This window comes from Punica granatum, chromosome 3 (genome assembly GCF_007655135.1).
Source record: "Punica granatum isolate Tunisia-2019 chromosome 3, ASM765513v2, whole genome shotgun sequence".
Lineage (NCBI taxonomy): Eukaryota > Viridiplantae > Streptophyta > Magnoliopsida > Myrtales > Lythraceae > Punica > Punica granatum.
In genome coordinates, this window is record NC_045129.1 from 5,309,634 (window position 1) to 5,331,259 (window position 21,626).

Consider the following 21,626-nt stretch of genomic DNA (forward strand, 5'->3'; position numbering starts at 1 on the left):
ATCCTTAGGTTGTGAGTTTATCAAGAGGACTGGTCTTTTGGGACATGGAACTGTGACAAAACTTAGCAAAATCTTAAGCAAGCATTTTTTCAGTCATCCCCACACGATGAAAGCCAATATATAAAAGATGAAATCAGGAACTTAATATTACCGATCCAACCTAATATAATTAAGATCGACTAACACCATGAGACCGTCCTGATTCCGTACGTAGATATTAATACATAGAGTATAGATGAGGAGGCAGCCTTGGCTTAGGAACGGCGAGAAGAGGGACCTTCCTAGGAGTAGTGAGACCGAAGACCTCCTCCATGTCCAGATCCTCAGGCCTCATCTCCCCGGGCAGCTTCCACTCAAACCCGTGTAGAAGATTAGCGAGGCTCCCCTGGACCACCTTGAGCCCCAGGGGATACCCTGGGCACATTCGCCGGCCTGACCCGAAGGGCAATAGTTCAAAGTCCTGGCCCTTCACATCAGTTTCCTTCCCTAGGAACCTCTCGGGCCTGAACTCATTTGGGTCGCCCCAGATCTCTGGATCCCTACCGATTGTCCAAACGCTCACCAACGCCCTAGTGCCCCTGGGGATGTCGTAGTCGCCAATCTTGCAGTCCTCCCGGCACAGCCTAGGAACGAGCATCGGGACCACGGGGTGAAGCCTCATGGCCTCTTTGATGATAGCATTAATGTAGGGCAAGTTCACTATGTCTGTCTCTTGGACCCACCTTTCTTTTCCAATTACCCTGTTCAGTTCTTCATTGGCCTTTTCGATGATCTCCGGCTTCCTCAGCAACTCCGACATAGCCCACTCCACATTAACAGCTGAGGTATCTGTTCCACCGGCTATGAAGTCCTATAGACAAGCAAAGATTGGGGTGATACCATAATTGTTACAAAACCTTTTTGAAATGTACCACTTTCATACAAAATCTAAAAATTATAACAATTTCATATAAAATGTTTATATTATATTTCAATGTTGAACAATTCGTCAATTTATGCTAGCGTGGTTCTACGGTGGCTGTCGACGTGTCCAACAATGCTGATATGGTATGTCACATCGTTAATATAGAAATAAAAATAAAAAATGGGAAAATACAATAAAATTTCAGAGAATTTTTTAAAAGCACCACGAAAATATTTTTAAAAACACAATAAAATTTCACGGAATTTTTTTAAAAGAGCCACTAAATATTGAAAATTCAATAAAATTTCAAGAAAATAGTAAAAAGTTCAAAAATAAGAAAATTAGAATATATTTTTTCAGAAATCTTTTAAGAAACATCACTAAATCTGAAAAATACAATCAAAATTTAAGAAATATAAGAAAATGTAAAAATACAATAAAATTTCAGAAAATAACTAAATTTGGAAAATTACAAAAAATTCAGAAAAATAACAAAGTTTTTCAAATATATAATATTTTACAAAATTTTCAAAAACACCACTTAGTTGTTTGTTTTTCAAATAATAATTTTATTCAACTCAATTCAACTATATTCATCCCTATATTCATCAATATAATTATTTCTATTTGCCTTTTTCTACCATTTAATAATAATTTCTTACTCATATGTATTCTATCCACTTTTATAATCAATTTTTTAATAATAAATTTTTCATTTACTTTAACATCTATATATGTGTGTACATACATATATATATATATTCTCACACATTAACATATTTATAAATATTTGCAATCATTACACAAAATCAAGTTGAGTTGAATCATTTATCTTACTCGAAAACCAAACATAGGCTTAGTATTTTTTAAGAGTTTTTTGTTATTTTCTGAACTTTTATTGTACCTTTTCAATTTTTTTTATTTTTCTAAAAATTTCATTTTATTTTTAAGATTATGTGGTCTTTTTTAAAAAATTTATAGAAAAAAATATCTTTAATATTAGGATTCTTTGAAATAGTTTTGTTATTTTACTGAATTTTTATGATACTTTTCCAATATTTTGTTATTTTTAAAAAAAATTGTTGAATTTATGTATATAGTGGTGATTTCAAATTTTCTTTGAAAAATATTTTCATTTAGTATTTTTTAATATTTTTTGAAATTTTTTTGTTATTTTTCTGAAATTTTATTGTATGTTTCAAAACTTTTATCATTTTTTTGAAATATAACGGAACTTTCCCTTCTTTTTTTTGTTGATATTTTAATGGTGTGGCAGGTCACATTAGCATTATCGGACACGTCAACTGCCACTATAGAGTCACATCTACAAAAATTAATGGATTGCTCAATATTGAAACATAATATAAACGTTTTGTATGAAATTATTATAATTTTTACTTTTTATATGAAAGTGTTACATTTCAAAAAGATTTTGTACCAATTGTAAAACTTTCCTCGCATAAATATATTGAAAGTTATTATCCCACTTTGGAAAATTAAGGTGAAAGTCATAGATTTATATGAGGTTTGGGTACTACCATTTAATAGTTTAAGTGTTTAAGGAAAAATGGACACAAATCTACATAAGTTCAATGAAAATTTAATAAAATATAATAATAAAAGTTCGGGACTTACTGAAATAGAAGTATCTCTTTTGATATTTCCAAATAATAGAGGCCAGGCCGAAGGGAATTGGTTTCAGCATATACACTACTCTCCTAATAATATCATAGCTAGATATTGTACAAACTCTTTAAAAATCGTCAAAAGCTATAATATTTTCTACTCAAATTAATGCAAGTAGTTTAGATATCATTATTTAATATGTCTATATAATTTGAAATTCTCTTTCATTCAGAAAAAAATCACATATTTGTAATATTTTTACTATTTTACATCTAAAATATATCATATTTGAACGAAATTTGAACTTTTAAAAAGTGTGGATCAATGCGGAATGAATGAAGTACTAGAGTTAATCGACTATACGCACCAGAATGAATGCCTTAACTCCGTGTCTCTCTAGCTTCACTTCGAGGTTGGGATCATCAGCCAGCTGAAGCAACACATCCACCATGTCCTTGGCTACGTAGTCCTCCATACCTCTTCTCCTCTCGTTGTGCTCATCCAAAACATGCTCCAAGAACCTGTCAAACTTCTTGCTCAACGCCTTCATCATCTTTATGTACCCGTCCAAGTCCAAGAAATTGATCCAAGGGATCGAGTCCCCGATGCTCAGCGCCCCGCTGAAGAAGAACACCTCATTGATCATATTCTTGAACTCCTCTGGGTTCATGATCGACCCATCGGTTTTCTGAGTGTACTTCTTCCCCAGAACCATCCGGCTGATCACGTTGAGGCTGAGGTCAGACAAGTGATCAATCAAGGTGACCGGGCTCTTCCTCATGTCATAAAGGTCGTGGAGGAAGGCCTTCATCTCTTCTTCTCGGATGTACCGATAAGACTCAAGGCGCTTCGGATTGAAGAGTTCCATCATGCTCATCTTGCGTGCTTGGCGCCAGTACGGGCCATACTGAGACCAGGTGATGTTGGAGTAGTTGTAGGTGATGTACTTGCCAACATTGAACTTGGGCCGTCCCGCGAAGGTTACATCATGTGTCTTGAGAACCGCCCGTGCCATCTCCACAGATGAGGCCACAATTAGAGGAAAGGAACCGAAACGGAGGCTCATCAAGGAACCGTACTTCTTGGAGAGCTCATGAATGGAGTGGTGGGGAAGTGGACCAATAAGGCTGAGGTTCCCGATGATGGGCCAAGGCTTCGGGCCGGGGGGCAAGTTGAGCTGCCGGCCACGGCAGAAGCGGCGGGAAAGGAGGATGAGGGCAAGGGTTGCTAGCCATGCAGCAGTATATGAAGCCCAATTGGAAGGAATGTCCATATTTGAAAGGTAAAGCGCCGTTACTAGTTCGTACAACGAGGAAGTTGGGCTAAGAATGTTTGAAGTGGAAGTGGAAGTGGAAGTGCAAGTGCAAGTGTAGGTGTGTGTATGTATATATGGAGTGGAAATGGGAAGTAAGTAGAAGAGATTGGTAATGTGTTCTATTTAATAAAGAATTAATCTCACCAATAATGCTAATAAATGAAATCGATTCGACGTTTATTCCTCTTAAATAATATTTCGAATTTGAACCTTGCGAATGGAGAAAATCTTTAATTGAGAGAATTTTATCTTTTAGTGGGCAAACTAGATTAATCGAGATACGTTGAGCTTCCGAATATATCAAGGTACATATTGAGAAATATTTCTTTCATACCCTTCTACATACCGTGATTTCACTAAAAAAATATGAAAAATATTATTTGAAAGTTCATGCGTACACATATCAAAGAAGAGAAAGGACTCCATGTCAGTGTCCTTCCTGGGACATGTTCCACCGGAAGGACATTATCCGGTCGAGAAAGAGGGCAAAGATATTTTCCCGGATGCTTTCCAGAAGCTGTGGTAGAAAATGTTGTTGTCTTTATCATCAACCACCTATACCTGTGATTGGCTATCATACTCCATAATCCATATCAGTGTCTGCCATTGCAACAAAATAATCTTTCACAATTTCAAGTTAGCAACTTCTAATTTTTATATTATTTTTCCGACCGAATTTTTTTTTAATATTATTTCCCTCCTTTTCCCTTTAATTTGGAAAATCGAAGAGTTGGTTGATGAAATAAATTTTTTACTATATCAATTGAAATAAGGAACGTCCCAATCACATCTTATTATAGCATCAAAACATATAAATGTTGATTAATCTGGCTAAAATTAAACTTGTACCAATTGTCGAATTTTCCTCACATAAATATATTGAAAGTTATTATTTTACATTGAAAAATTAAGGAGAAAATCGTAGATTTATATGAAGTTTGGGTATTACCACTTAATACCTTGAGTTTTTAAGTGAAAATGACACATATCCATATAAGTTTAATGAAAATTCAATAAATATAACGTTCGGGACTGACTAAAAGTAGAAGTATCTCTTTTGATATTTCCAAATAATAGAGGCCAGCCCGAATGGAATTGGTTTCAGCATATACACTACTCTCCTAATAATATTATAGCTAGATATCGTACAAACTCTTTAAAAACCGTCAAAAGCAATGATATTTTTCTACTCAAATTAATGCAAGTAGTTTACATATCATTATTTAATATGTCTGTATAATTTAAAATTCTCTTTCATTCAGAAAAAAAAACGAGCTCTCACATCTAATGCATTTGTAATATTTTTACTATTTTACATCTAAAATATATCATATTTGGACAAAAATTTAACTTCAAAAAAGATATTTTCCTGGTTGCTTTCAGAAGTTGTGGTAGAAAATATTGTTTGTCTTTATCATCAACCTCCTTCCTCGGGTGCTTCGCGACCATACTCCATATCAGTGTCTGCGATTGCAGCAAAATAATCTTTCATAATTTCAAGTTAGCAACTTCTAATTTTTATATTATTTTTCCTACCGAAATTTTTTTATATTATTTTCTTCCTTTTCCCTTTAATTGGGAAAATCGAAGAGTTGGTTGATGAAATAAATTTTTTACTATATCAATTGAAGTAAGCAACGTCCCAATCACATCTTATTATTACATTGAAACGTGTATATGTTGATTAATCTGGCTAACATTTGAACTTGGTAAAATGAAATGGTTGAATAATTAAAAAATGATATTTTTCAAGAATATCCATTGAATGCTAAGATTACACTAGTTGATAGTAGGGAGTCGGTCCTCTTTTCTTGTTTTTTTTTTTGAATTCTAAGAAGATCCATAACATTATTTTTGTCCTAATATATTTTTGCCACCAATTAACCTCAATCATTGACATTCACTCTAACATTTATACCATGCTGTTAATTTTCGTGACGAAAAATTCATGGACGGAGTTATATTTTCCGTCACAGAACGATATAAATGTTAGGCGGAATGTCAACGTTTAGGACTAAATGGTGGTAAAAATATGTCAGGGACAAAAACGGTTAATAATGAATAAGTGGATGACGACAGTGATAATCTATTCTTAAATCAATTAGATTATTATTCCTCTTTATCATAAAAGGAAAGGAAAAATCATTTGAAAAGGGACATGCCCAAGACACACACCTTTCCAATTAAGTCCAAATTGGATTAGAACCAATGACTCGACTTATGCTAAAGCGATACTTAATTGCTACTGAAGTCTCACCATCTAGGGTGCACAAGTTCGAACGATTGTCGACCACCAGATCCACTCATCTGCAATATTCACCCTAGCCCTTTAGCATAGCGTACTCGTTCCGGAATTCCCAGTGGATCTCACAGCTACTTCTACCCGGACTGAAAAAATCTTTGCACGCCTCCGTTACCCTTAATTTGGGAGGCCCATAACCTTTGAACTATCGTATCATAGAGAAGTCATTTCCTTGGCAACCAGCAACCTAACAAAATACCTAACCAAAAAAAAAAAGAACTACTCAAGAGAAAGAGAAAGAAGTTGCGAGGAGGTATCATGGATTTGTAGTAAATTTCACATACTTCTTTTTTTTTCTCGAAGTAAATTTCAGATTCCTATATTCTGTTTCTAAATAATTTGAAATGAACAATTTCAAAGGGGTGGAAAACAACAGCGTTCGTCGTACATCACCGATCAATAATTGATAAAGTCCATCTATATCTCGATGTGTCCAAGTACATGACACGATGATACTGACCGCATCTATATCGACCCTCGGCTCGTCTCGATTTATTAACAATGATAGTAGTATATTGCAGAAGTTTAAATTGTGTTTGATTTTAAAGTTGAGTAAAATTAAGTTTTGATTTTAATTGGTTTGTAATAATTGTATTGTTGAATTGTGAAAAAAAGTAATAGTTAAGAGAATTTAATATTAAAAAATTAAATTGAATTGTTAAAAAATTAAAAAAATTAAAAAGTAATAATTGTGTTGTTGAATTGAAAATAAATTGAGTTAAGTAATATAAAATCGAAAAATTTTACGAAAACAAACGTGAAACACGGGTTTATAATTTTTTATCTTTTCTAATTTTTCTGACAAGTCAGTGTCAGAAGAATTCCCGAATTGATTAGAAAGTTTTCTTTCAAAAAAATATATTAAGCGTCCGCATTACACGAAAAAACAAACACAAAAAAAGAAAATAAATAAATGAGAGCCGTGCTTTGTATCCCGAGATTCCCAAACGCGTAAGTATTGATTGAAGTTGCAATCGTTTCATATGTGTAAAACGTTCTTTGTCTTCTTCATCTCGAACAACTATATTGAGGAAGGACTTGGCCCCAACTGAAGTAATAAAATTTGGAAGTGCACCAGGACGACACGACAATTTATATCCCTTGCTTTTGATTTTATCTCAAGTCAAGAGGTCTCAGGTTTGATCATCGTTAATAAAACTCTTCGTGTCTCTTTGTTTTGAATTTTTCCATTGTTATATTCGTTCATTAAAAAAAATTATTGTTATACTAGGATCACAGGATTTCATTATAACCAAAAAATATAAAAAATATAAAGAAGAGAAAGGCGGCGAAGTTATGTAATTAAATATTTTTCTTTTTTCGATTATAATCCGAATAAAAGGATAGCTAAATAAAGGGATGTATAAAGTCATATTGACAAAATCGAGTATGGCATCTCTCGGTTCATGTGAAATCTTGACATCTTGTGCCATTGCACTAAATTAAATTTTTTCATTTGGGTAACAATAATTATGTTGATAGTAAACCCCCGAGGGTTAGCGCAAGTAATTAAGATATGCATACGCTATGTAGTTCATAAGGTCATAGATTCGAATCCCTCCTTGGCACGTAGCCCTTGGTGAGACCACCCATAGATGTGCTTGCTCATAAACTTATCTGGATCTATGAGCTTATGTGGTGTTCATGACCCGGTGAGAATAAACTCCTCGTTATCAAAAATGTATATATATATATATATATATATATATATATGTTGATGGTAGAAATTTCAGTTAATAAATGTACAATTAGATCTCTCTCTAGTAATGATCCTTAGGGAACATCTTATAAATGATTTTTCCCAATTTGATTAACCATTATTTTTTCGGTAAGGATCTTTATTTTATTTTTTTTTTGTAAACCATGGTATTCGGAAGTTTAATTTGGCCCCCAACTAATTCAATTAAGTTGAGTCGGCCCACTAATGGGTAAAGTTCTCCCAGCACGGATTTTCTGTATTAATAAGGACTCGAATCCTACACCTTATTTAAGCAGAATAAGCGCAGAACCGCTTAAATCCGAGACCATTCCTTAACTATTATTAATGCTTGTCGATTTACCATTTGACAAGTTTCCCTCCGAGGAATTATTGATATTGGTAACTGGGCCTGCTAAATTTGGCAAGCCTCGGCCCAATATGGAACCGCCCAGGCCCATTATTGGATCTGACAATGTTAGAGCTCATGGACGCTCGCATCGGCTCTCCCTTGATCCATTGGTTTCAGTCTCCCACGCTTTGGTTGTTTGCATTTGTTCGAATTTCTCCCCCCGCTTTAGGACTTTTGCCATCAAATATCTGCTTCTCCCAAGCTGTACAGATTAAAAGATTTTGCTGGTTGAATTCGGGGTTGAAATCGATGAACAAATGCAGTAGTTCATGTCACAGCCACTCAAAGCGACGATCTCTTGATGACGACAGGCAAGTGGTGAATGCAAGATGCATCCCCTAAAACCCGGTACGTTCTCTTTGGGCTAGAGCATGGTTGACAGTCAAGACCAACTACTGGTACGAATGGTAAACAAGCTCAGTGCTTGTCTCTGTTTACAAAGTAAGTCGGTTATCGTCAGGACGGGCAATCTTATGAGTTGGTAAGTTGTGTTTTCATCATGAAGACCTGTGATAGAGGTCGGCAAAATCAAGGAACTCAATTGGATCTGATATACATTGATTGATACAACACTATGCTTCAAGGGATTCTAGTTCATATACAGACTACATACCAACAAGTGCAAAATTGACTCGCTCAACATCTAATCATCTAAATACAAATTAATTAACCGACTTGCTCATTGAGCCAACCCACTTTTTTTTTTCAAGGGAGGTGCGTTTTTATTGCTGATGACTAGAGGTATGCGTAGGTAAGCTCCTAGTTCGGGCTCATATTGAGATGCTATTTGGCACGCCTCTGCATGTCACACCCGGTTCCGAGCTGGGCGCAAGGAGCTCATAGGGCAAGACCCCTGCCCCGCACCGGTTCTTGAGTTTTGGGTCACTGTTTCTTCTTTCGATCTCCTTCTCTATTTGTCCGATTTCCGCGGAGAACTCATAAAATGCCTCGATGATCTCAGGATCACCAGACCAGATCGATGGCTGCTGCCTCTCCCCGAGGTACTCCTCATCAGGGGAGTGGGTGGAGAGAGTGTCCACCACGGCCATGAATTTCGTGGCCTGCAAGAGACTTGGCAGCGCGGATAGGAAGTACTTCTGCGGATCGGCCACGAAGTTGGTGTATTCAGGATCGCCCTCCTCTGGGATGAGCCTCCTCATAAGGGGCGGTCGGTTTGGGACGAAACCCCCATAGGGATACTGCCCAAAGTTTAGGGCTGCATGTTGGGCGGACGACAGCCATATGATCTTTGTCAAGATCGAGGCCAGGTCCTCCGGGCTCGCCAGCCTTGGCCACCAGTCAGCATGTCGAAGATCAGCATGGCCCACATTTACCGATTCAGTATACCAAGTCTGGAGCTCCCGGTCATTGGACACCACACTTGCATCTGGGTAATAGTAGTTCACGTAGGTCCGGACCCATTTATCTATCGCAAACCATATCATTAAACCGTCAGCAGCGTATGGGTAATCCTCGAGCACAAGTCTCAACCCGTAGGGTTGTGTAGGATCCAGCACTGCCATGCCCCTGTATGAGCAAAGGAACATAGATAAGATAATTAAAAGAGCAGTAAAATATTACATGAGTATCGCCGTTTTCACGGAAAATGAAATCAGAAATAATATACCAGTGTTTACCTTCGGATCAGATCAGCAGGAAGGCTCTCTTGGTCAAACCGCCAGAAGTTTTTGTATGCTGCAGCGCTGATCTCCATGCAGTAACGCCCAGGGGTAAAGCAAGCCTCGATGACACCATCTGCATTTATCAGGTTCTGGCGGGCCAACGCATTGATCTCAAGCGTGTACCTCATATGTGGATCAAGAAGCTTGTATATCGGGTGCATAGCGCTCATATGCCGATGCGCAGCCAGTATAAATGGTTCCATACAAGCATGAGTTCGTAGCCTGTAGCCAACCAAGCCGAACCAGGATTAGCTGTGGAACACACAAAATGCAAGATCGAACATTGAATGAGAATATGAAGCCCAGCATACCAGTGGTTCACAAGCTGGTGGACCCCAGCGTCATTAGAGCTCACATGAGCTTTCGCAAGTTGCCATATCCAGTTTGCGGTAGCATCAACTGGAGGTGTGACAACCCGCCTTGTTCGGGAACTGGGTCCCCCAGGCGGCAAAGCGAGCTCAATGGCAATGGGCTTCAGTGTGCCCTGTGGGGTCAGAAAGTAAATGGTGCGGGTCCCATAGGCTTTACGCCCATCAAGCGCATTGATCTTGTCGAGGAATGGGAGGTATGCGTCATGGTGGTCCACTATGAACAGCTTGTTCTCATCAATGGCCTGTGGAATTTTTCCAAGAATTACTTAAAAAAGGACAAAAAACAGTAGAATTGTAACTCCCCCTCTTTTTTTTTTTTTTTTGGTAAGTAATGTTGTGATCCCATTTAGGCTTACCTGTTGGACGGACATGCCGTTGAGATACCCCAATATGTGTTCCTCCTTGAGAGCGGAGTCTAGGGGACCATAAATCTCAGGATCGAGCTTGCTTTGGGGCGGGAACACAGTGAGCCTCTCTAAGTTCACTGGATTAATCCCGGCTACTGCTTGCCGGGCGAATTCGTCATCCCGTAGCCATGCGAATTTGTCCTCTGATAAATAGGCCAAGCAAGCATAAGATTACTGAGTTAATCCTGAATAAAAAATATATTGGTTTGGCAGATTAAAAGTGTTCTCAGAAGTTCTTCACCGGAAAATATAAACTACGATGCATGTTTGCGACCAGCAAGCAACATTTCCCTCATCAAAGTTAATTAAGCAATTGAAGAAAAACCACTACTCACTCGAGAGAATCTTGGGGATGGCATATTTGAGGAGCCCCTGACTAGATTCCTGGACCACTCTGGGCAGGGGAAGCTTCTTCAGGAGCTCGTCCTGGAGCCCAACTTTCAGGAGGAGCCCTTCCTTGTAGAGGCTGTCTATGTCTGCGAAGCCATTGAAATCCTTATTATTGGCAGAGAGGCTCGCCTTCAGGGACGGAAGCAGGTTGTGGAGGACAGCCTTGAGTCGGCCTGTAGAGAAAGTGTCCATCTTTGACTCCTCGAACTGCTCATCCCTCGGGACATATAGAGGGAGTGGCTTCTCCACCCTGCTCTCGGCATTTATGTCTGAAATGTGCCGAATGATGGGTCCAGTAAGGTATCGGTATTCAAAGCAAGAACTGAGAAGTTTATTGATAGGGTATGTAAAGGGATTTATTTACCAGTATCAGTTGGGACACGGCCAGTGCGACACCTTCTGGGGTAAGGGATCTTGGATCCACCAAGGGTCGGGCGGACGAAATCAATGCCCCTATCAGGGTTGCCCAAGTCATTGTACACATCATAGTCGTAAATCCTGTCTGACAGCTTCCTAACACCCTTCCCATCTCCCCTCAGATTCCTCAGCTCCTCTTCCCTTAATGCTCTAAGCCCAGCCGGTGTCTCCGATGGCAAATAAGGCTGCACTCGGAAAATGGAGAGTATTTTCAACAATAGAACAATTTGCTTTGTTTGATGCTAAGAAACTCAAAGAACAATGTAAATCAAACTAGAATCGCATACAACAGAGATCACGTTAGGCTAGGAAAAGAGGCTCCAAGGATAAGAACCTCAGACCTGTTAACTATTTACGATATAAGTTTAAGCATGGTACAGTCCAATAATAGGCCTTAAGGCACTGCAGCATATGTATAATCAGACAAAGTTGAGTCAATACAGAGGCATGCACCAATGTTGACTGAAAAGTCGAACCTCAGGAGGCTCGGTGCTCAAACTGTACTTGAACTGAATGGCGCAACAAGTTCGATTGAAAACAATAATTCTCACGCAGTAAATTGACATTGGGTGGTCTTAAGATGAGGCCATATTTTCCAAGAGATGTGAGTCTTCGGCTTAATTCAATTAGCTTGCCCCCAACAGATATAATAAATTCATCTTAGGGACAGGTACAGAGGAATCTTGTTTGGATCCACTTTTGAGGCTAAGGAAACTATAAATAACGCGTCCTTATCAGCTCCAGCCAACAGAAGTAGACAAATCAATAAGCCAATAATGTTCACTGCAGAATTGTCAGCAAATGTTGCTGTTATGTGCTAATTTTATTATACGTGACGAAACATGTCGACCCTTTACGTAAGATCAAGAGAGGACAAGTCTTTATGGGTGAAAGGTTCAACTTGCAAATAAGGAGGTTAAGGTGAAAGTTGAGGTAGGTGATGTTGACCGTAATGGTCTGATCAAGTATGACTTTGTGGAATTGCAGCCATGATCAATCCTGAAAGTCAGAGCAGCCAGCTGACAGGACCATCACCTGAGAAATTTCATTGATACCCCTTCCGGCCCAGTCAAATTACATGCGCAGCCCTCGCTAACCTCGACGAGCTTCATGATCGGAAATTTGCGGCTTCTCTCATTAACTATCGTTGTGTGTTCGAATTGCTAGCCTTAGTTCAAGGTAATAAGACACTAGAAGAACCGCTTACCCTGAACACGGAGAGATCCTTAATCGTTTTGCATAAGAAACCAATTCTGCATAACTTAGGCTCGAAATCGGCGTAAACTGGCATCGGCACGAGACGAACACCAATGCAACAGGCCAAAGATAAAAGCATAGGAAGAAAGCAATACCTTATTAAAGAAGAATATTCTCTTCCCCCGGTGATCTCTCCTGGATTGAACCCAGGAATTGCAGGGGAAGTGAACAGGGCCATTGGCGAAGCCCTCGATGGTCATGCTCTCGAGGAAGAACTCCTTCTGATGCTTGTTGGATACCGTGATGGCTCCGGGGACCCCGAAGTTCGAGTCCACCGTGAACTCGGCCGAGTAGTGAACCCGCTCCGCCTTCACATTTAACTTCTTCGACCAGTCCCGCAGGGCTGCTTCGTTGCTCTTCTTCGGAGCCTTCGTCTCTTCAGAACAAACCGAAATCGAAAAGTTTCAGACTTTCTTCCCAAATCAAACATGGCTTAATCAACGAAGGAAAAATCAAGAAAATGATTTCAAGAACTTACTGGGGTCAACCTCGGTGCTGACGAGCTGAAGCACGACATTCATCCCGATCCTGTCCGTGAAGGCATCCAAGTGCTTGATAATTGTCTCCTGCAGGTCCTCCTTGTTCTTCTGCCTCAACGTCACCACCGCCCGCACCTTGAGCTTCGACGCCGCCTGCGCTTCCGCAGCCGCGGGCCCCTTCTCCGGCGGAGTGGGAGACACCGCCTTGACCAGGTCCTCGCTGACCGCTGCCCTCACGGCCCCCACCTTCTTCCTCTTCCACAGGTCCGCGGACCTCCCCTGTTTAAGCGGAACCAAAACGGGGCTGCTCTGCCACCGCAGTTTCGACGAGGGGACCAGCGACGACCGCTCGATCAGGGAGCTACCCACGATTTCTTTACTGAGCGCCATGTGATCTACCACTCCCTCGGTCCCGGGTACTCTTCCCTGAGAGAGTGTGGTGAGCTTGCTGATGAGCTTGGTGGGCTCTAATGGCGTTTCTTTATTTGGGGGGAGGGAAATGGAGGTGGAAATGGAGGGAACTGTAGTGGGTGGCAAGAAGTGGGGATGAGTGGGAATCTGTAGGATTTCAATTTATATATCTGCAGATGGAAAAGTATAGAGAGAGAGAGAGAGAGAGAGAGAGAGAGAGAGAGAGAGAGAGAAGAAGACGACGACATGGAAAAGCTGAGAAAAAGGAGAATTTTTTTTTTTTCATCACACCGTCCACACGTTTTTCAATTTCTCTTGTTTTGGAAATCATGGCTTTGGATTGTTTTCGAAATTATAATTTTACTCAATTTAATTTTATTTTTTTCATAATTCCACAATATTATTTCTCTAATCTAATAATAAATTTCCTCACGAATTTTTTTCGCATCATTTTTATAATTAATTTTTTAATAATAAATTCTTTATTTACTTTCACATTTATATAAATATATTAATTTTTTAATAACAAATTTCACATTTACTTTTACATCTATATATACATACATATATATTTACATGCATTAATGTACTTGTCAACACTTACAATCGTTACACAAAATCAAGTTAAATTAGATCATTATCCAACTCGAAAACCAAATGTAAACTTAATGTTGATGTTTTCCATTTTCCCTTTTCTCATTCAATGTTTTCCCTTTTCCCTTTTTCCATCTCAAGTAATTATTGATCTATCTATTCTTTGGTATTCTCTGGTGTACTAGTGACTCGAAAAGGCTGGGGTCGTAGTGGAAGTTCTCGCGTGTTTCAGGTACTCTTGTTCGATTTTGTCATGAACTCTTTTACATATATAGTAAATCCGATAGCGTCGACGGGATCAAAATCATGCAATCAACTCAGTCGTGTTTTGCTTTTCTTTTTCATTTTTTCCCATCTTTTGATGCGAAGGCTTGATTCAGTATTTACTAGTTTCACAATTGAGGAAACTCGTTGAGTAAAAGCCGGTACAATGTGCTTGGGTGTGTTTTCATCTCCTCATTAAATTTACTTCGTAAGAAGATCACTAGAATCATCATATGAAAAGTCCATATTAGCCATCGACACCGCTTATATCGTCAATAGAATATGAAGTATACCGATATTAATGAATTGGATTGAAGATCTCCCTTCCCAATTTTTACTAGGTCCGTGGTTGAATTGTTGCAGGAAGGTGGTTAATCGGGATTCTTGATTTTAGGATAGCTTACTACAATTGTAATGCTCTTACTTATGCCTTTTTCATTTTATTTTCCTTTGTAATTTGCCTAATAGACCAACCAAATATCATGCTCTTGTAATTCACGCATAGTGCTTGGGTATTTTATTAATTTATTTTTATAAATATTATTATTATTATTATTAATTCTGTAAAAATAAATTTCCCATTTGATTAATGGATTTTTGAGAGTTCAAACTTCAAGGGAATAGGCTGCTGAGTCAAAACATAATCCTAAGCCCCGATTCCGCTGACGCGGTAAGAGGAAGCGGGGGAGAAAGTGGGATGCCCCCAAATGTCATTCCCAGGATTTCGGTTGACAATTTGGCCCTTCACTTCCATTAAATGACAATTATGTCCCTGCCTCGTGTGTGAACTGTGTCCTTTAATTTGCATCACTTCCTTTGAGCATGTTGTCCTTGTCGGAACCTATTTAAAAAAATGTTGTCCTCGTCTTCCCCAGAAAAAAGAAAAAGAAAAATAAGAGTGTATTATTAAAGTGATATAGACACTCTCTTTTTTTTTTTGTGAAATTCGTTAAATTTCGCATTGGACTCGTTTTAAAGGGATTTCATATTTTTCTTTTATTGTCCCTTTGCTACTTCACTTATGGCTCCTTATGATCGAGGAAAACAAAAAGCTTCCTGCCCCCTGAAGTTTCACATGTACTCCTAAATTTTTTTCGATACTTACATGTACCCCTAAATTTTGCCACTACTCAATTTGCACCTCAAAGTTTCAAATTAAGTTAGTATGCGCCCTAACGTCTACATCCCATACCCACCTTTGTGTTTTTATTTTGGTTTAACATACGCCCACCCATAACATGCGGAAACTTAATGAATTTTTCGACCAAAATCCCTTCAAGATGGTTTCTTTGGCAACAATTAAACATGATATGTATATTTAATTCCAATATTCCTTTCATAAAATTTTAGGGTTTGAATGCGTATATGTAAACTTTATGGTGCCAAATAGATTTAGTGTGAAACTTTAGGACACACAAAGGCAATTAGAGCAACTTTGGGCCACAGCCGTTAGAGACAATTGTTTCGATATTTTAAATAAGTATTTATAATTAATGACCAACTTGCAAAGTGATCTCTATTTTCAATATATTATTATTGTTTTTAGATGTCATATAGTGTTATATCTTACTTTATGCATAATACTCCGAAAGGGAAAGATGATTAGATTAAATCATCACTTGGGAGTTGATATATCGAGTTAAATTATGCATTGGATAATTGGATTTATTAATACATACTTCAATATCTCTTGTTACGCGCTCCATGTTAAATTTGATGACGTTTGTTCATTAGTTACATAACCTCGTTTTTCTTCGACTTGCGATCAAAATATATCGAGTACTAGCTCCAAAGTTGTCTCTTGATCTTATAAAAGTTCGATGCTAAGAATAATTTTTAGACATATTAAAGCTTTGGATCATTATCTTTGCAAACTATTATTATTATTTTTACCTTGTGAAGCACAATAGTTTTTATTTTTATTTTTATGAATAATTGCTTTAGTATATGTTGGAAAGTAGTTTCTTTCCTATATCCCCGTTAACAACGTATGCTTCACATTCTTTGTTGGGTATATATTTTAGTATTCAAAAGTCCAACGGATTCCAACTAATTTAGTTTGAGCCGGGTCGACCTACTAAATGGATAAATCTCTTCCAGCATAAATTTTTCCATTCACAAGAGCCAAAACCTTATTTAAGGAAAACAAATATCGAATTATTTGAATCAACTCATATTTATGAACTACTTCGCATTCAAAAGGACACATCTTATTATCTTTATTATTCGTGTACAGTTTATGTACCAAAGAAGTCATTCCTCCTATCCCGTCGAAATTGTAAGAATCTACTGCTATGCAAAATGGGGAAATTCGTGAGTCACGTGGCTGAATTTTCAGTCGATCACAGACCAAGTACAAAACCAAAACTCTTATTGTACAAGAATTTTTTGTACAGTTTATACAAAAAGTTTTTGTATAAAATTCAAAATTATTGTACAATAAAAGTAAATATTTTGTACTTAGACCGTGACTGAAAATTCAGTCACAGAACCCAAGCATTGTTCGACATTAGTCCTACAAACTAATGTCGAGTTTATCGTTTGAATAACATAATTGCGAATTATATTTAGCCAAAAAAACATAATTAGAATTAATGCACTAGGCAAGCTTTTTTTTTTCTTTTCCTTACTTCTTGGATTGGAATAACGAGGCGACCATGTCTTCAAACTCTTGCTATATACACTACTTTCAACTTGTGTGCTAACAAATTTCACATTGATGTCAGCTTATAAAATATAAGAGAAAAACTATATTATTATTATTATTATTATTTTCAACGACTAAGCACGTAGATCAAGACAAAAAATAAGGATATTGGATGAATCATAAGAAATTTTGACATTGAAAATGGAATTCTTCTGAAACTGCTTAGATGATCTTGTCTCTGATTCCGTTTTTCAAAATATATAGTATAATATATATATATATGGGCAAGCATAATAAATAGATACTACATTAGGCTTTTCCTGATAGCTCTTTCTTTTTTGATAGGTAATATGATTGCCAACAGTGATGGCCACATCATCGACTCCCGGTACATAATGTTCGGGCTCTCATGTTCAACCGCGAACATATCAGACGAACTGAACAATTAGCGCAAGTACCGGTCCCGTCGGTCTAGTACCACCAGGGATCTAGTAGAGTTCACAGAAGTCGAAGATGGTCAGGTCCAAGCCAAAGTACCCACCCCAGCATATGTCTCGGGAGACATTCAAACTCGAGATCCGGAGTCTCTAAACCACATAGAAGTAAACTTGAAACCACTTGGTCATCCCCCCTAATGATTTTCCCTGATAACTCATAGTTAAATGACTCTTCGATTGGTTAGCCATAATAATCATAATTAATTATTTTATTAAAAATTTAAAAGCTTCTGAATTCGCGAATAGATATTATTGCTGCGTTTGGTTTCAAAGTAGGATTTTAAAATTAAATTTTGATTTTGAAAAAGAGTGGTATAAATGGGGTCCACCCTTTGACTTTATATGAGTTATTTTGTTTTGTTTGTGGAAAAAGTGATATAAATTGGGCTCATTTTTTGACTTTGTATGAGTTATTTTGTTTTATTGTGAGTAGAATTAGGTTAAAATTGTGATTTTAAAATCGCATTACGAAACCAAACGGAGCAATATATATTTCCTAAAAAAATTCATTATGGATAAATATTAAAAATAATATAAAAAAATCTCTAGATAAATTAAATATTTCTCCATAAATAAAAGTGAAATAAAATAAATTTTATTAATTTTTCTACAAATCCGTGTGTTATGTGGACCGGTACATAGTCTACATATATATATTGATTCGAGCTCCTAATTTGTTCAACGAGAAGCTTTCAAGTAGGCTTCCTGGACAGATCTCCCAACTTGTAGTTGCCTGTCCCTTTGAGTCCCCTGCAATGAATTTAGACATTCTAAATATTTTTTTGATAAGATTTTTTTAATTTTATCTCCTCATTAATACATGCATATATTATTGCAATGATCCAATTACTTGAATTTATGTAATATAAATTATCAAGATACTTTTAAAATTTATTTAACTTAATGGCCGGTGCATTGCGCACATATAATTGACTTGTTACTTTAAATTTGAGAGATATAATATAGAAAAGGAGTGGAAGCTATTTCCATGTAAAAAGCATGCGGAGTTTAGACGAATAAAGGAATGATGTGTGGGGGAGTATCAAATCAAATTGAATTCCCTACGTATTTGAAGATCAAAAACTAAAAGGGAAGTTTGCAACTATGTGGAATTAGACCGGAGACATTCCCAATTATATTCATTATGGTTATTTCTGATATGATACACCAATGCAACTCAAATTCCATATGATATGGCCACAATCGATTCAGGAATATCGTAATTTTACTATATAATTGCAAATTTCACATTCAACATGCATAAGTTGTGTTCGAAGGGATGATAATAATACCCCCAACAAAACTTGGCAAGTGGCACCCTTGGATCTCAATCGAGTCAACTCATAATCTTCATGTGGACTCACCGACCAATCATCATGAAGAAATATCCAATAATTTTGCAATGAGATTTTGGTGCCCGCCTCCCTCATTCTGATGAATCCTTCGTGGCCACTGAAAATGAAATTACGGGACAATATGCATCACATCTAACTTCATGTTGCTCATTTAGTGGAGTGACATTTCATACTCTATACTTTCTGGAAATAAATTATTTTAAAAATAATAATCTTCTTCACACTTAAAGAATACGTAATGTTCATTTGAGATACCAAGGGTACTTTTTGCGCCAAAAATAGTTTTATTATGGTAGAGAAATCTCAACAAATAATCACTTTGATCCCGCGTAATAGATAGACAAATAATCCATTCATGTGATCATCATTATCCAAGAAATAATTCATATATGCATCGTCGATATCAAATCGAATTCCTAGCTCCTCTTTGCAGTCAATTCCTTGACCGGTGCGGTCAGGGTCTTAAAAACACTGATAAGAGCAAATTAAATGGGGATGAAATTTCCTATAGAAGAAAATGGAGGGTATTGTTGAAAAAAAAATGTACGTTATGATGGCAAGAGTGATTAAAATGTTAGGATTATTGGATAAATAAAAACAAACAAACAGTTATTACTTATTTCATTTTTTTTATTTTTTAATTATTCAATTCAATTTTTAATATTAAATTCTCTCAATTATTCATTACTTTTTTCATAATTTAACAACACAATTATTACTTTCTCTCAACTATTCATTATTTTTTCACTTTTTTTCTCGTAAGTCAACAACACAATTATTATAAACCAATTAAAACCAAAACTCAACTCTACTCAATTTTAAAATCAAACACAACCTATATATTATGAGGGAATATTTGCATGCGTGCCGCCAGTAATTTATCCAGGCTGCCAAGTATTCCTTTACGTGGGATTTCCTACTTGCTTCCTCTTTAGTGGATTATGCCCTAAAATTATATTTTCAATGTGGATTTTATAGTCAAAATTTACGTCAATTTTTTAGCTTTATTCCGAAGATATGCACGGGATGGGATGTTTATTCTCAGCATATGTCGACTTAACTTAACTAATCGAATTGCTTAGATAAGATATTAGGAAGAATGAAATGTCATTCGAATTAATCGCGGGATTCTTGATATATGGCCTTTGATTCTAAAAGATATGTATCACTAGAGCAATTTATTTAAGTGGCCGTCTGAGTTTGAACATCTATAAATAAATATATAAAAATAATAAAAAGGTTTTGAAAGGACCTTAGATTTATTATTAGATTATTGTCTTTGCCCATCATAATGATCCAAAAGTAAAAGAAAATTATTAAAATCCAAATGGACTATATTATTTATTTGAAAAAAAATAGTACTTGATATCACAATTTTTTCATTATTTTCATCTCTTGACACGCTTTTAAAATTTAGAACGTCATAATACAAATAGTTATTTTTTTGGTCAAATCTAACAAGTTAAAAATTGCGATGGAATGTTGACTTGGCCTTCCCCGTTAGACGCCCATGCGATGTGGATGCGATATGTGGGTGAAACAAGATTAAAAATAAAGAAAATTAAAAAGATATGTAAGGGGGAGGGGTAAGGCTTCATGTCTGGCCACCAACCGCCTCCCCTACCTAAACGAGGTCGTCGAAGACCTCTTGGGCCTCTGATGACCTCACCACAGGGGGGTAGCGGCCAGAGCGAGCGACCTCATTTGGGTAGGGGGTAAGCCCGTGGTCAAACATGAAACCCTACTTTTGTGGTTGGATTTTTTTTTAACATTTTTAATATTATTCTTCGTGCAGGAGTGACCTACCGTTATGGTCAACTCAATTTTTTAATGGTATTTCCAAGGAAATCCCTAATGACGTGTTAAATTTGATAAGAAAATTCATTTTGTGCTATGACGTGCTAAAGTTTAAAAGCGTGTTAAGAGGTGAAAGTAAAGAAAAAAATTGCACCATCTGGTGCTATTTTTCATATTATTATTATTATTATTATTAATGTTATTTATTTATTTATTATTATTATAGATAGATAGATAGATAGATAGATAGGTAGATGGAGACGTAAGCATGCATCATCAAAATGGGCACAGCAGCCTTGAAATGCAGAATGGGCAAAATGGAAGGGCAAAGGTACGCTATTATTGTCCTTTCAACGTTACTTTAGTTTCGTGAATTTGATACCTTTCATCAAATTGCATCTGGTGGGGGGGGCATTCAATTACGTGTTAAACACTTTTTTTTTAACCATAGTATTTAAAAGCTCAACAGACTCCGATTAATCCAGTCGACGGTCTATTAAAAAGCAAAACTCTCACAACACATAGATTTTCTCCATTCATAAGATTCGAATTCAAGATTTTATTTAAGGGGAATAAGCGTCAAACTTTTTGAACAAATTCATATTAATTCAAACACGTAATATTTAATAATGACGGCTGATAATCAGACTAGAATAACTAATTAGGCAAAGTTAATTAATTAGCCGAAGAAGGTTACTTGGATGTTGCATTGACTAATATAAGAACGTTGAAATGTTTTCATTATGGAAAAACAAATTTGATTTGTGCAACTCCTACTCCACACTAGATAACCTCCCCAACTA

General features: G+C 36.8%; 2 protein-coding genes across 2 annotated transcripts; both read right to left on the reverse strand.

The window, feature by feature from the left end:
* Nucleotides 1-62: 62 nt before the first annotated feature.
* LOC116198478 (trimethyltridecatetraene synthase-like) lies at nt 63-3,937 on the reverse strand. The gene is made up of 2 exons (XM_031528631.1): nt 2,898-3,937; nt 63-850 (listed from the first exon to the last, which is right to left on the reverse strand). Exons 1-2 carry the CDS (start codon nt 3,801-3,803, stop codon nt 218-220), a joined length of 1,539 nt encoding a protein of 512 aa, XP_031384491.1. The 5' UTR covers nt 3,804-3,937; the 3' UTR covers nt 63-217.
* A 4,833-nt stretch (nt 3,938-8,770) lies between these two features.
* LOC116199781 (linoleate 13S-lipoxygenase 3-1, chloroplastic) lies at nt 8,771-13,817 on the reverse strand. Its single transcript, XM_031530270.1, has 8 exons — nt 13,258-13,817; nt 12,875-13,155; nt 11,470-11,707; nt 11,051-11,374; nt 10,665-10,858; nt 10,249-10,550; nt 9,893-10,159; nt 8,771-9,782 (listed from the first exon to the last, which is right to left on the reverse strand). Exons 1-8 carry the CDS (start codon nt 13,646-13,648, stop codon nt 9,026-9,028), a joined length of 2,754 nt encoding a protein of 917 aa, XP_031386130.1. The 5' UTR covers nt 13,649-13,817; the 3' UTR covers nt 8,771-9,025.
* Between the last annotated feature and the right edge of the window lie 7,809 nt (nt 13,818-21,626).